The 16,201-nt window shown below is 44.4% G+C and overlaps 1 protein-coding gene across 1 annotated transcript in view; it reads left to right on the top strand.

Annotated features, from left to right (window-relative positions):
* STARD13 (StAR related lipid transfer domain containing 13) overlaps window positions 1-16,201 on the top strand; it is a 204,074-nt gene that overhangs the window by 173,374 nt on the left and 14,499 nt on the right. Inside the window, exon 8 of the mRNA XM_015420516.1 lies at window positions 10,919-11,117. Within this exon, the coding sequence (XP_015276002.1) occupies window positions 10,919-11,117 (199 nt within the window). The remainder of the gene's footprint in view (window positions 1-10,918; window positions 11,118-16,201) is intronic.

Genomic DNA, 16,201 nt, shown 5'->3' with positions numbered 1-16,201 from the left:
GACTCCATATTTTGAGTTGGTATATTGCTGGCTGGGCCTCAAAAATTTGTTGTAAAGATACTAAAGCATTTATGGCCTACTTTAATATTCTACTCCTTCAGGAGACTTGGCTAATGGACGAACCTAGCTTCCCTGGTTACTCTGAGTCCGCATGCGGGGAGGGCGGGGTATAAGTGGAATAAAATAAAGAAAGAAATAAATAAAATACTCTCTCAGAGAGCTCATAGGCCCAGGGGAGGGCAGGCCATGGGGGGGGGGAGTTAGCCTGTTGAATCTCAACTAGATTGAATATTGGACCTTGTGATCTTTTGGTGGCAGATGATTTGATTATTGCCTTCCTATTAAAGTTGGATGATGTGACAGTCATCTTTTCCTCTGTTTACATTCCTCAATCCGCTCCTAATTTGAAAGTGGCTCCCATCATTCTTTACAGTTTAGCTATTTGGATTAAAGCTATCTCTGATAATATCGACCAACCACTAGCCCAATTCTCAAGGAAAATATTGAATATTCCCTGCTGTGTGTCAAACATGGTATTATGGGCAGAATTTGGACAGATATCCTTGGAAGCAAGAGCTTGGCTATTTACCTTCAAACTGAGATTAAAACAGCTCTGTGAAGATGGTTTGTTAGCTGCTTTAAATTGGGATACCCACAAACCCACTTGGATGAAAGCCCTGGATGAGAAACTGATGAAAGTTGGGATGTCGATTGATATTTTTGAGGTGGGCAAAACCAAAACATTTTCTCTGATCAAAAAGTTAGTCCTGGAAATCAACCATAGTAGTTTGATTCTGAGAGCCTGCAGGGTATGCTCACCCCTATTTTTGGTTTTTCTTAACCAAAATATTTAACCCCCCCTCATATGTACTATCTTACCATCCCATGTTATTGCAGAGCATTTTTGTTTGCAAGACTGAACACTATACCTTCAATGGTTTTGCAGGGGAGATTTTTTAAATAGGCCATACACTGCCAGAAGTTGTCCTTGTGGCCTTAATAGGATTGATACATTCTTTCATGCCCTGCTGGAATGCAGATTTTTTGAAATTATGAGGGATTACTATATTAAGTCTTTATTCAACCAACTGTCCCCCAATACTCCAGAAACCCTGGCTCTTTTGCTCAGTGATAAAGATCCTAAGATCACTCTAGCAACTGCAAAATTTGTCTCAGTCCTTTTAAGCCTTTTATCTAAAAAATAAGAAGTAAGTGTTTTCTGCTGCTCAAGAATCAATGAGCTTCTAAGAGTACAAAGCCAAGGAAGTCCCTTCCCTCCCCAAACCCCACTCTTCTCAGGCTCTACCCCCAAAGTCTCCAGTTATTTCTGAACCTGGAGCTGGCAATAGGGTTGCCAAGTCGCGGCGGGGGATTGTGCAGCCCATCCAGAACCTTAAATCCTAGGTCAGACTTCCACCAATCAGTAGCACTTCCATCTTGTCAGGATTAAAGTTCAGGTTATTAGCCTGCATCCAGAACAGGCCAGAATAGGTAAAATAGGCACTATGATTTTTCAGGAACGGGTCACAGAAAATAGCAACTGTCCCTGATGAATATGGACAGTTGGAAAGCTTATATCAAGTGTTGGTTTAAGTGGATCATCATGTACTAATTACACAGAAATCATGTTGCTACACATCTTCTTTATAGCTCTTGGTGGCACTTTTTATTCTACATGATTAGAGGGGGAGAGGGGAGGAGAAAGAAAGATTGAGATTACAAATTTTGGGCATAAACCCCACTGAATAGACCTGAGTGGGATTTTGAGTAGACCTGCTTAAAATTGCTCTCTATATGTTGTCTCCTGAACTGTACTAAACCTTCCTTGGGATATCTAAGATTATGAAACTCTTCCTGTAATGTATTGAAATGATTACATGAATCACCTCATAGGACTCCCATGTTAAGCTTCGAGCCAGACCAGGGCTCCTCTGAGCGAACTTCCTATTGGTCGCTTCGTAACAGCGACCAATCAGAACGATACCATTCCCTAGGAGGGAAAGACTCCCATTGGTCTTTATTCTAGCAATCTCATTGGTTGTTATTTGTAAATAGGCGTGGCTACATTAGCCCGGTTATGTTTAAATAGAGCATAAGCTCCCACTGTTTTCTGTTCTGGTTTCTTACTGAGTTAGTGCTTGTTCGTTACTTCTAATAAAGCTGAATCACTTGCTGAATCACTCTACGAGTCCTTTGTTAGCGCGATCTAACAATTGGCGACGAGGATGGGATGTTGGAGCAGGTAGGCAGCCCTGCGGACATCCACACTTCGGACTCGGAAGAAAGCGGGCAAAGCACAGCAGCCGATCCGGCGGAGGCGCCACCAGCTCCGGTGCCCAAGTCTCCCCCGATGGCTGGAAGCCAGAAGTTCGAGTGCTTCGAACCCTCCTCAGAAGACTGGGACTCCTACCTGTCCAGGTTCGAGTTCCATCTGGAGACCCACGACATCACCGATGAGGCGAAGAAACGAGCATGCCTCCTGAGTTCCTGCGGGAAGGGGACCTTCGACATAGCCAGGTCGTTGGTGGCCCCAACTGATATAAAGACTGTCACCTACGCTGACATCACGGAGAAGCTTAAGGCTCACTATTCTCCACAACCGTCGGAGATCGCCTGCCGGCACGCTTTTTACAAGCGGAACCAGGCCGGAGGCGAGACCATCGCAGATTTCGTGGCGGCCCTTCGCAAAGCCGCACGGCCATGTAATTTCCACAACGTGGAGGAAGCCCTCAGAGACCGTCTCGTCTGCGGTCTCAAAGATGAAAGGCTGCAACAGAGGCTGTTCGCCCGCACCACCCTGACCTGGGCAGTGGCCTACGAAGAGGCCGTGGCCGCGGAAGCAGCGGAGAAGTCCACGAAGGAGGTCCGCCAGCGGGTGGCAGAGCCCAGTATACACGCTCAACGAGACAGCGAGGGCGAAGACGCGGATGATGACGTCAACGCGGTTCGAGGCAAGCGGACCCCAGCGAAGACTACCAACGTCAAGCCTTGCTCCGGTTGTGGCGGGAAGCACCAGCGCGGCTCCTGTTGGGCTCGTGATGTCGACTGCAGAGCGTGTGGGCGGCGTGGTCATCTGGCCAGAGTCTGCAGATCAGCGAAGAAGGATCCCTCAACTAACAACCGGTCAGCGCAGAGGGGCACTCCAGTCAGCACCCAAGGCAAGACCCGTTCCTCAGCATCGGAAGCAAGCTGCCAGTTGACGGCGACCTTGTCGAGCGCATCGGCCGTAAATCGCACCAGCAGCCAGGGCAAGATCACCGTGACTCCACTCCTCGACGGCCGACCCTGTACAATGGAGGTGGACTCAGGATCGTCCGTGACGGTGATTTCTGCCGCGTCCTGGCGCCAGTTGTTCCCGAACCGAAGCCGGCGGCGGCTCCAGCCTGCGGGAACCAGAGTGTCCGACTTCCAGGGCAACCGAATTCCCTTGGCCGGACGGGACTCTGTTACTGTTGAGTATAAGGGGAAATGTGTTAAACTGTCATTCCTGATTGCAGAGGGAGACCGGGTTAACCTGCTAGGGTTAGATTGGTTTGAGCCATTGGGCATCGGTATTTCTGGGATTAACAGGATGTCTGAAAATAAATGGGGCATGCTGTACGACCTGTTCCCTGATGTATTTGCCGAAGGGTTGGGAAGGTACAAGGGCCCCCCGGTTGCGTTTGACTTAGATCCGTCAGTCAAACCTATTAGGTTGAAGTATCGGAAAGTACCTGTGTCTCTCAAACATAAGGTGGAAAAAGAGATTGACAAACTAGTTGAGCAAGGGGTTTTAGAGCCAGTACCATACAGCAAATGGGAGACCCCGATCGTAACCCCTGTCAAATCAGATGGGTCCATACGACTATGCGCCGATTACAAATGTACGATTAACAAGGCGCTGCAGCAACATTCGTACCCGGTCCCGGTAATAAGCCACATTTTGGCTTCCCTGGGGGGTGGCAAGATTTTCGCCAAATTTGACCTGGCCCAGGCATACCAGCAGTTGCCTGTCACCCCGGAGGCTGCCGAGGCCCAAACAATTGTAACCCACCAAGGGGCTTTTAAAGTGAACAGGCTGCAATTCGGGGTCAACGTAGCACCTGGGATTTTTCAGGGCCTCATGGAACGTCTACTAAGGGGGGTACCTGGCACAGTGCCCTATTTTGACGACGTGCTGATTGCGGGCGGGTCTGAACAGGAACTACTGGACCGGGTTAAAGAGGTCCTCAGGCGTTTTCAAAATGCCGGCCTCAGAGTTAAGCGCTCAAAATGCACGCTCGGGGTGGAAAGTGTGGACTTCCTGGGGTTTCGCATTGACGCAGAGGGAGTCCACCCCACGGATGAGAAGGTATCTGCAATCCAAAACGCCCCCAGGCCGGTGAGTAAGAAGGAGCTCCAATCCTTTTTAGGACTCCTGAATTTTTATCATGCGTTTTTACCGCATAAGGCATCAGTGGCGGCCCCTTTGCACGCGCTTTTGCACAAGGAGGCAAAATGGAAGTGGGGGCAGGCCGAGGAAAAGGCTTTTGTGGGAGTCAAGGAGCTGCTGACATCTAATGCCGTACTCACGCATTATGATGAACACAAGCTCCTGGTGTTAGCTGCTGACGCTTCACCGTTTGGAGTAGGCGCAGTTTTAAGCCATCTGATGCCTGATGGGAGCGAAGCGCCTATCGCTTTTTATTCTAGATCACTATCTGCGGCAGAGCGGAACTATGCCCAGATAGACAAGGAGGGTCTGGCGTTGGTAGCGGCTGTCAAAAAGTTCCATGATTTTATTTTTGGCAGACGATTTTTGCTGGTCACTGACCACAAGCCGCTACTGGGGATTTTTGCGCCCGATAAGCAATTGCCAAACATCATGTCCCCACGCATGCTTAGATGGGCGATATTTTTGCAGGCTTATGATTTTGACTTAGAGCACCGGCCTGGGAAAGCGATTGGGCATGCGGATGCCCTCAGCCGGTGCCCGGTGCCGGACATTGGCGCAGACCCTGCCCCCGCCTGTGAGGTCTTGGCAATTGAGGAGCTTCCTCGACCCCCGGTATCATCCAGGGACATTGCAGCACACACGGCCAAGGATAGCGTGCTGTCCCGAGTATTAAACTGGGTTTGGAGGGGGTGGCCGGTTGGAAGCGTTGAACCGGAGTTCGGCCCTTACAAAAGCCGTCAAAATGAACTATCCATTTCTAAGGGCTGTGTATTATGGGGGAACAGGGTGGTGGTTCCTGACAAACTCAGGACGAGAGTGTTAGAGTCGCTGCACGAGGGTCACCCCGGTATGGTACACACCAAAGCGTTGGCCAGAGGGTATGTCTGGTGGCCGGGGCTGGACAAAGAGATCGAAGAATGGGTACGAGGGTGTCCCAAATGCCAGCAAGTCAGACCCGATCCCCCACAAGCTACACCCCAAGGCTGGGAGTCATCTGGTAAACCCTGGGCCAGATTGCATATAGATTTTGCTGGCCCTCTCCAAGGGCAAATGTTCCTAATTGTGGTGGACGCTATGTCCAAATGGCTGGAGGTCGTGCATATGAAATCGACCACATCACTTGCTGTGATCCATGCGCTCCGCCGACTTTTTGCCACCCACGGGTTGCCTGACGTCATCGTCAGTGACAACGGGCCTCAATTTGTGTCTGAGGAATTTAGGCTCTTCCTCACGAGTAATGGCATACGCCAAATGACTTCGGCCCCTTTCCATCCGGCATCTAATGGCCAAGCCGAACGGATGGTCAGGACGGCCAAAGAGGCCCTGGGTAAAATGGACGAAGGGGACTGGAGCCAGAGGCTGGGCTCCTTTCTTTTGCTGCAGCACACCACCCCCTGTAGTGCTACAGGCCGTAGTCCGGCCGAATTGTTAATGGGGCGGAGACTCACGACCCGTTTGAACCGTATGCACCCAGACCTATCAGAAGATCAGTCCGAGCGTACCACTGCGCAACCGAAGGTGCGCATGTTTGAAAAAGGGGACAAGGTTTTCGCACGAAATTATGCAAACGGGCACTTGTGGCTTCCTGGGGTTATATCCGACTCTGTGGGTACTCGAATGTATGTGGTGCAGTTAGCTGACGGTCGAATATGGCGGCGCCACATAGATCAGTTAAGGAGACGTTGGGCTAGGGACAGCGCTGACTCTCCGACGGCTGAATCCCCTGATGTCGAGTGGACACCCCCAGAGCAGGCGGTGAGTACCGAAAGGCCCGGTACTGTCCCCGAGTCAGGGCAGAACCCTGTGTGCGGGGCTGAAATCCCAGTCGAGTCTGTGCCTGATCCAGGCTGTAGTGAACCCCACTCTGACCCACAACCTTGTCTGCCCGTGGAGCCTGCACCGCTCCGCAGGTCCCAGCGTTCGCGGCAAATGCCGACTTATCTGAAGGACTATGAGTGTAAATACTGTTGGAATAACTGATGTACAAAGGGTGATTGTATGTATGTAAATAATAAAACAATTGGGATGATGGCTTAACTTAGGGGGGAGGAATTGTAATGTATTGAAATGATTACATGAATCACCTCATAGGACTCCCATGTTAAGCTTCGAGCCAGACCAGGGCTCCTCTGAGCGAACTTCCTATTGGTCGCTTCGTAACAGCGACCAATCAGAACGATACCATTCCCTAGGAGGGAAAGACTCCCATTGGTCTTTATTCTAGCAATCTCATTGGTTGTTATTTGTAAATAGGCGTGGCTACATTAGCCCGGTTATGTTTAAATAGAGCATAAGCTCCCACTGTTTTCTGTTCTGGTTTCTTACTGAGTTAGTGCTTGTTCGTTACTTCTAATAAAGCTGAATCACTTGCTGAATCACTCTACGAGTCCTTTGTTAGCGCGATCTAACACTTCCCCCATCAGTATGTCTTGATTTTCATCTTCATGTTTAATAGAAATTGTGCTTCTAGAGTCATACTGCCCATAGGGTACCATGGTATCACCTAACTGGAGGTTTTACTGTTATTTTCAGTACGCCATGAGTTACACTCTGAATGATTTTCATTCCTCTGTGCTCTTACAATTAAGGTAGCTATTACAGTATGCTATTCTTTTTCTACTCAAAATATAATTGACTGCAATATAAATTGCAGTAACTAGAAGATGGGGAACTGGTTGGCACCATCAGCTAATGATTGGGTAATAGCCAAAGGAAGAGGGATCAGCTTGGAGGCAGGTGCTGTGCTATTGTCATACACTGAACTTTTCTCCATTTGAGAATACTCAAGAATCCAAATATGCTAGTCTGTTCCAGATCTGTCATTTTTTCCTAACCAATGAAAGATAAATCCTATTAATATCGTAATGATAATTATCATCCTTTGTATTTTTTTTAATGAAATCTTCCAGTTCATCCTCAGTTCATCTATTTGCTTTTGTTCCCAACAGGGAACAAGCTTTCTGCCAGGTTCCGTGGAGCCATCCTTGTGTTTCAAAGCTGGTTCTGTTTAAAAAGTTGTATCACAACTCCCTAAAAAGGTCAAACCAGCTAGGTTTTCTAGTCAAGTCCTAATATTGTCTACTTCCCTATGAGAGGTGCATGTTATAAGAATCATTGTCCAAGTAGCATTTGTTTAATATAGCACACCATTTTAAAATAAATTCTTCATGACACGTGCCAGCTTCTTTGTTAATCTGTAGTCCTTGCACTCTACACTTGACAGCATACTGTTCGGTCTTAGCTTTTCTTTTCTCCAGATTTACTACAACTGGATAAGTAGATTTATTTTATTGAATTTTTATCTGGAGCTTTCCCCGGGAAACTCAGGATGTCATACGTAGTTCCATCTTTTTAATTTTGTTTAAAATCGTTACTGCCAATTCTTGCCTGTGCAAGCTGCCTTGAGAAAATGTTATCCCCCCTAACAACCCTGTGAGGTTGGTTAGGCTCCGAGGTCCAAGATGCAGCTTCAGCCAGTGAGTTTCATGGCATAATGGAGAACTGAATCACATCTCCCCAGCCTGAGTCCAACATCTACATAGAGGAGGTGTCATGACCCCAGGGGGTCTCCACCTTCCGCCACCGCCACCACCCTGGACTTCGGGTCCCTTGAGAAGGCCCAGGGTACCCTCCCAAGCCCATCCAAAATGCCCCTTTTTAAGCCGAGAACACGACCAGGCAGATAACAATTAAACAAAATGGTTTATTAACATAGTACTGGGGCAAAAAAACCAAGACAAGGTGCTTTAAAAGATATAACAATGTTTAAAAGGCAAAATAAACACAAACCTAACGCGACTACCTAGTTTGCTTAACTGGTAACTACTTTCAGGCCCACAGCCTGCCAGGCTATGCTACCTGTACTCACTCTCAGCCAAGTGAGGGATCTTTCTCTTACCAGACCAGCCTGTCCCCTCTGTGAGACCAGACCGCAGATGAGAAAACGAAAGAACACCATTTTTCACAGTTAACAGCTTAAGTCAGAATCCCCTCACAGAATCTCTGGAAACTGATCGGCTATAACCCTCTCTAAGCATTATGGGGATTGTAGGCTGTCTGCTTTCTTCTGCCATGCAGGTCTCTCCTGGGACCAGGCCACACTAGGCCTTGCTCCCAGTCCTGCACAGATCATTACACACACCCCCACCAGACCAAATCATGGGGTCCAGCCATCAGGAACCCCATTGATGAGGGCTGCATAACAGTGATCTGTGATGATTCTGCTATTTACACCTAAACAAACAATAATAAACAGTAAAACAATATTCTGATCAACATTAAAGATAATACAACGTGTGCGAGCTGCCTGTGCAAACTGCCTTGAGAAAATGTTATCTCCCCAACAACCCTGTGAGGTTGGTTAGGCTCCGAGGTCCAAGATGCAGCTTCAGCCAGTGAGTTTCATGGCATAATGGAGAACTGAATCACATCTCCCCAGCCTGAGTCCAACATCTGCAAAAGGAGGTTTCTCAATTAATTCATCTGTATGCTTATGAGAATAACTATGAGCGTCATCCCATTCTGTGAGAAATCGCTGCTATGGAAATATTTTCAAGTTATGCAAGCCTTTGAGGGCAGGCAATAGTCCAGTGATTCTGAGAACAACTAGTGTTCTTTTGTGGAGTACTGGAACATGAGAAAAACCAATGCCATTCTCTAAAAGGTCATTTTCCCTATTGTGCTATAGTAGATGAGACCCACAAAAATGCCTCTGTTGTGCACATAATTGCATGCTGTCTCTCTCTTTTTCACTCCACACACCATTGCTTCTTGCTCACACATGCAAAACAGGAAAAAGGAGCAAGTCCTCAAGGAAACTGTATAGTAAAGCCAACAACACAGGACCCTCAATGAATGCAGTGGATAACAGTTATATAGAATGTGCTGGAAAATCCACCATGATACAGAAATGTACAGTATATGATACCATTAACAAACACATGCAACCCAGAATAATCACAGCACATCAACTATATATATAAAGATCCATGAGTTAGTACTATTTACACTCTCAGCTTCTGGTGTTACTGAATCTACTTGAAAAGAATCTGGAGATAGGAGCCCCAGATTCTATAAATTATTTGTGTGTATAAAGGGCTGTCAAGTCACAGCTGTTTTATGGCAACCCCAGAACAAACTCTGCGTAGTCTCCCATCCAAATACTAACCAAAGGCTGACCCTGCTTAGCTTCTGAGATCTAATGAGATCAGGCGAACCTGGGTTTTCAGCTCCAAGCCCTATAAATCATAGGGTATTCAAAGGTTTAGGGTATTCAAAGGCTTAATAGTTGCATTTACTTTTTGCTTGTGCCTAGCCATGATTTTGGCTCTCCCCCCTCAAGAGTCACGAGATTCCTCCCTACCTCTTTTGGATTTATTCTTAATCAAATTTGATTGAGCTGATTGGGAAAGGTGCCGATTGATTTGTACTTTTACTCTGGGATGAGGATCATTGTACGCACAATTCGCTTTTTAATTTGTCAACAAAGAAGGTGGACATTTAATGATTACACTATTGGACCCGATTACGGTCATGGAATGAGTCTTTAAACCCAGGGAACTCGTACTTTGTTACTGATCATTATGGCTTGTATATCTGATGAACTTTGACTTCCATATATGGACCTATGGTATCATATACTGTACATTTTTGCTTTATGGGGGATTTTCTAATATCTCGTGCACAGCAGCCATTCCTTTCTCGTACACATATTCTGATTATTTCTTTCACAGATTCTCAGCAATACATTTGTGGGAGGGGAGACCCTTCAGACTTACCAAAATCCCAGGTTGAACAACCTTCATGAGCAGATCCCTCTCAGGAAGGATGGTTAGCATGCCCTGATGAACAACCACCTCGGAGGCTCAATCATGAATAGATCCGTTGGTTGGAGAGAGCCACCCAGACTCCAAGCGGATTCCTTCACCCCCCCCCCAAACCTTTTTTTTTTTTGTCTGCCTGCCTGTGGCATTGGATTTGGCGATGCTTTACCTAGGGTGAAGACATACGTTCAAAAGTAGGCAGAAGTGGATTTGTGTACATTCTGAGGCATTTGTTTTCAGGAATGAATATGTGTATTCAAACCGTATTTACACCATATGCCTTTCTTTAGCCTTATTGGTGTTAGAATGTTGGCACACATTGAATTTCAGTACAATCACTTTGTTTTAGAAAAAGATCTGTCAAATAGCAAATTAAGTGGGGTGCAGTGATTATTTCAGGGGCAGGATTTTTTTAAACTCAGACTTTTAAATGTGTTATTTAATTTTTTTGCAAACCTCACTGGTATGGTGTTCACAGCTTTGAATGACCTGACTGTAATCTGAGGATGCATCCTAACTACACATCCTCAAAGGCCAGGATTAATTCTTGGATCTCTTGGATAGACTGGTGTATGCCATGATTGTTCTTAAATAGTGGAAAGTGTTAAATGTTGTTTTAATAAGTGCTTACAATATATATTTTTGTTTCTGATGTTAATGACAAAATGCCTAATTGCTTTAGGTGGGCCTTTTTCGGAAGTCAGGTGTGAAATCCCGAATACAGGCCCTGCGTCAGATGAATGAAAGCTCCCCTGAAAATGTCAGCTATGAAGACCAGTCAGCATATGACGTGGCAGATATGGTAAAGCAGTTTTTCAGGGATCTTCCAGAACCTCTTCTCACTAGCAAACTAGGAGAAACCTTCCTCCATATATACCAATGTAAGTACTATAGTTTTATTTATTATTGTTTATGATTTGTATGCTGCTTTTCAGTTGTGTATGCCCCCCCCCCAACAGCTTCCACAATAGCTATAACTGAAAAACAGCAAATAAAGTAAGGCCTTTACAATTAATAGATACTGGTTCTATGAGTTTGTTGAGTCCGTAACGGCAGCATAAACAACTCATTCCCCTTGCAGTGAAGAATGCTATCAAACCCATAAAATCAGCCCCAAAGTAATAGGAGGAAATGTTCACACATCCCAGGGCAACAGGGGAGCCGGACACGCAGTTCCCCCTGTAGAGAGCCAAAGCCAGGGATGCAGTCATATCATGTTAAATAGCATCAATCATCTGTTCAGCAAATGATCAGCAGCATTGAATTCAATCTGTTTAAAGCATGTGACTGAATAAACCATGTGGTCCTACCTTCCCACCCCCACCGGAATCTCTTGCTGCAAGTGTTTGGTGATGGTGATCAGTCAGTGAACAAACACACACTTCAGCTATTGCTCAGCAGGAAAAATCATCAAGAAATACAGGAAAGACCTTTGCACATACTACAGCTATAACCTAAATAATGCAATATTATTAGCAATCATTTTTCTACCACACTGTAGGACACTAAATGAGATACACATGCTACACGCACGGCATTGCAGATCTTAATAAATAAGGGCCATAAGTTAGGATTGTTTCTAGTGGTAACAGGAATATACACAGGGAGAGCATTCCTCAGCAGGTGTATTAAACGGGGCTTACTCCCCAAAAATCTTTCTTTTGATTGCACTGTATGTTCTGAATGTATGCCTTCTGTAGGAAATAGTCATGTGCTTCCCCTGTGTTTTGTTTGCTTGTTTGTTGATAGTCCACATTTCTCACTTGGACTCAAGGCATATTACACAGTGAGTCAATACAATCAACAGAATGGGACAGGCAATGAACAATTAGTACCATTAGGGTTGTAAAGCCAACCAGAAGTCTAAAAGTAGTTTTGCTTTTTGCTTTTTTTGTGTGTTTGTGCACATCATCTTTTTTGTGTGTGTTTGTGCACATCATCTTAAAAAAACATTGCTTAGCTCCCAAATAAAGATAAGTTTTTGAATGTATAAAATCAAAAAAAGGAGACAATTTGGCAAACTCAGGATGGTAGATGACTTTTATGAAACCATCATCCTGCAACTTGATATCTGTATTCCCTAAGTGCTCACTGATTTTATGCATCATAAAACTTACCCCAGTCATCTCCACTGTTGGCTTCTCAGCCTGATTTCTTAATGTGTAAAGTTCAGATTGTTTCATTCATTTTTTTTAAAGGCCTGTTATTTAGAGCCACAGGAAAGTACATGTTTTGAATATATGGACTCCAGGATCAATCCCAAGATTAGCTAGCTAAGGGATGTGGCAGCATTTGGGAATAATTGGGCTACAAACCTGACCATATCTGACTTCCGGTTTTGGCGATTCCCAGCTTTGACGCGTCTTTTCGTGCTCCGGTGGAGATGCGCCGAGACTCGGTGGACAGGAGGGGTCCTGGATGGGTCCAAACCCCCCCCCCAGTGACCGCTGGCCTGGGGTGCAGGAGGGAGTTGCTCCAAGGCGTTGGCCAAGGAATTGGGGCTCCCTTTTTACCCCAAGAGGTCCTGCTGTTGGGCAGCCGATATGACGACCGGAGTATCCTGCTGGATGAGGTGGGCAAGAGATTAAGCATGGAAACGTCCCTGCACAACTTCTAAAGTGTTAAAAGTGAGTTACCCGACCCCCTGCTTAAGCAATAAATGAACGTCCTCAATTCACTAAACAAAGGTGGGTTTGGGGAAGAGTTGGGGAATTCCCCTCCCCATGAGTAAGCAGTCCATAGAATTCATATCGAAAAGAAAAAAGCAAAACTAACCGTGAGAGATGTTCCAGGAGACTGAAAGGTGGAAAACAATCCTAAGCGCATACCAAATGGAGAAAGTTCATTTTAACTTGAAAAACTTTCTTCTCATGTAAACAATGTCTGGGAGGGGAAGAAGAATGGTGATCAAAAAGAAGCCTCCTACAGGAAATACCCAACCATCGACTCCAACTCCTCCACAGGCACAGGAAACAGCTGCAGACTTCCCTAATATGCTAGCAATGGCACTGTACCATCTGCTGGAACAGATATCTAATGTCAACACTAAACTGGATGGAGTACAAAACAACTAACACGAATGGAGAAAAGAACAGACAACTCTGAAAAAGCTATTAAGAAAATGGAGACAAAATTGAAAAGTACCCAACAAAAATTGGATGAAGTATAAAAAGAAAGATCTCTAGATAAAGCTCAACTATTACAGCTTCAACGGGACAGATCAATGTATGTGTTGTGTTTTCAAGGCATTCCTGAACAGAAAGGTGAAAACCTCAAACAACTCTTAAGTGAAGCCTTGGCACCAATGACTGATCTTAAACAAGAAGAACTACAGAATGACATGTATTTAATATATCAGACTTATCCAGATTTTATCAAGAAGAATAATTTACCAGGCGAATTATTTGTTAAATTCTCCAAGAGCTCTACCAAAGATGCTGTTTTAAAAGGTACTGCTGGTAAAACCTGGAAAATTAAAGAAGAAGTGAAAGTCTTAAAGGATATCCCATTTGAGGTGAGAAAGCGAAGAAGGCAATACAGGGACTTAACTTCCTTTCTCCAATCCAATTACTTATAGATGGACATTCCTGGAAGGACTTATATTCAAATATAAAGATAAAAAATTAAACTTGATTCCGTACAGAAAGCTAAAAATTTTCTGGAACAGCAACAAAACCCGAAAAAAGGGGGAAAGAAGAGGAAAAACATTCAAGAAGAAGAACAAAGCGAATCTGATTCACAGGATTCATCAAGCAGCTCAACGAAGACATCTGGGACTTTTGAATCAGAAAATGGAGTATCTGAGACTTCTGACTCAGAGAAAGGAGTAGCAGCCCCGAAGCAATTCAAAGTGAAACTGAAATACAAGAAGAAAAAGAAGAAACCAGATAAATGAACTGAAATAAATCATGCAGTTCACTGAGCAAACAGTATTAAAAATAACTTAAGCTATCTTTTATAGAATGTAACAACTCAGATTAAAACTTTTCCTTCCTATTGTAGGAACATTATATATAGAATGTACCTATTCATTGTAATTGATCCTTGCCTAATTTAGCTTCTTTTTTAGTTCTAGTTTGTTCCCATCCCCATGCCCTATAGGATATAGTGTAAAAATCAATAAAAGTTTATTTTAAAAAATCTGACCATATCTGACATTTCAAGGTGAAAATACAGACCCACGTATACTCCAATTCTCAGTGCCTAAGCTGCCTTTCCACTATTACATGTTGCCAAAGGCTTTTGTTTGTACATATTTATTTTTAATGTTTACAGTTAATTTCCCAGAGTGTGCAGCCTTTCCTATTATGTTCCTCTTTGCAAGACTTTTTTCCTTTTAAAAAGAAGTCTACTTGTAGTTTATGTGCTAAGATCCCAAACTGTATAAAAGATGTGTATTCTTAAGGCTAGGTGCTATTTTGCATAAGACAAAAGCATGTGAACGAATGAATATTGATTTTCAAATTATGGGGATGTATCCAAATTACATGTCCTCAAAGACCATAATTTATTCAGGCCATTCTAGTTTTCTGGTGCTCTGCACATACTTTACAGGAGGGGGGAAAGAAAGACAGCTGGGAGTGAAGGAGCAATTTGGAAAACACCAGCTGGAATGGAAGTGGGCAAGTAATAAGCCCAGCCACAAACCCTCACAAGGACCCTGCCAATGTTCTCAATGACAGCTTTCCCTGAAGAAGGGCAGTCATAGATGTGTATTCAAGAAAGCCAAAAATTCCATTGCTTGGCACCAGTTTAGTACCTGGGACAGGCAGGTGTGCGTGCTGAGTGCCATTTTAAACCACCTGTGGGACAGGAAAGTGTGTCTAATGACACCTTCTTGCTGCATTGTGTTCAGGTGGCATCTGAATTCTGGCCAGCTCAGGCATATAGAAGTGCTTATATTTTTTAATGTTGTGAATGCAAAAATGCAATACCATTTTCATTGCCAAGAATGAACTGCTTGTAACCAAAATTTTGCGTTGCTATCCTAGTCACAAGGGCATTTTTAGGATTTTATTTTAGAGTCATGATCTATAATGACCCTGAAGGTGATTTGGGTCCCCTTAGGTAGGTCATCCCAGCGTATGGCTCAAGAACTGCAGCAGATAACTGTCACCTGCTCTGCTGCCTGCGCCACCATTTTATGATTGGCTCTGGCTGGTGAGCCCTACAACTCTAGCAAAAGAGATCTTCTAAGTCCCTGTTCCAAAGCACTTAATTTTTTCCTCAGTATAGCAACTTGGAGTTGCAAGATTCACTTCACCCTCTTCTAAAAACTTTCAAATAAAGTGCTTCCATGAACCTTTGAGCAAAGAGAAATTAGAGGCTTAGTGCAGTATATACCATAAAGCTGTTTCTCCTGTTCTTCTTTAGTTTAGTGTCTGATTCACCCAGGGGAACCTTCAACACATCCTGAGCAAGCATAACACGTAGCTTGTGAAGTAATTTTTATCTAGCATTACATTGAGGGTTTCCCATTTGTGCGATCATTAAAGTTTTCCTTGACTTGTGTGGATTTTTAAAAAAAATCTGCCATAGCAACAACAATGCAAAAGCATCCTTTAAAAAAGAACATGTGTAGCTATGGATTTGCTGTCTCAAAAGGAAATGAGGTCTCTGTTCACTGCACAACTTCTCTACTTCCTGAAGATTTAAGCACCGTAGTAAAACTCTCAATGCAAACTCTACAGGAATTGAAAAGTCTTATTAAAACTTTATTTTTCTAGCTGCTGGAGCTGATTCGGCAGCTTTATTTGGGAGCTCTGGTGCTGCTGACTACATTTATACTGTCGAACCTCTCACGGCAAATTAGGGTGATTTGACTGCTATTTTCATAGCACCTCAGTGCCCTTGACAATCAGCAAGGTGGGCTACAAATATTTGTTAAAAGAATGAAATTTAATTGTAAAGAGTAGGCTAGGAACATGAGCAACCATAACCAAACTAGATCTAGAGTTTGTGTTGT

Source organism: Gekko japonicus, unplaced genomic scaffold (assembly GCF_001447785.1).
Source record: "Gekko japonicus isolate JY-2015 unplaced genomic scaffold, Gekko_japonicus_V1.1 scaffold576, whole genome shotgun sequence".
Lineage (NCBI taxonomy): Eukaryota > Metazoa > Chordata > Lepidosauria > Squamata > Gekkonidae > Gekko > Gekko japonicus.
This window is presented reverse-complemented; position numbering and strand designations above follow the sequence as displayed.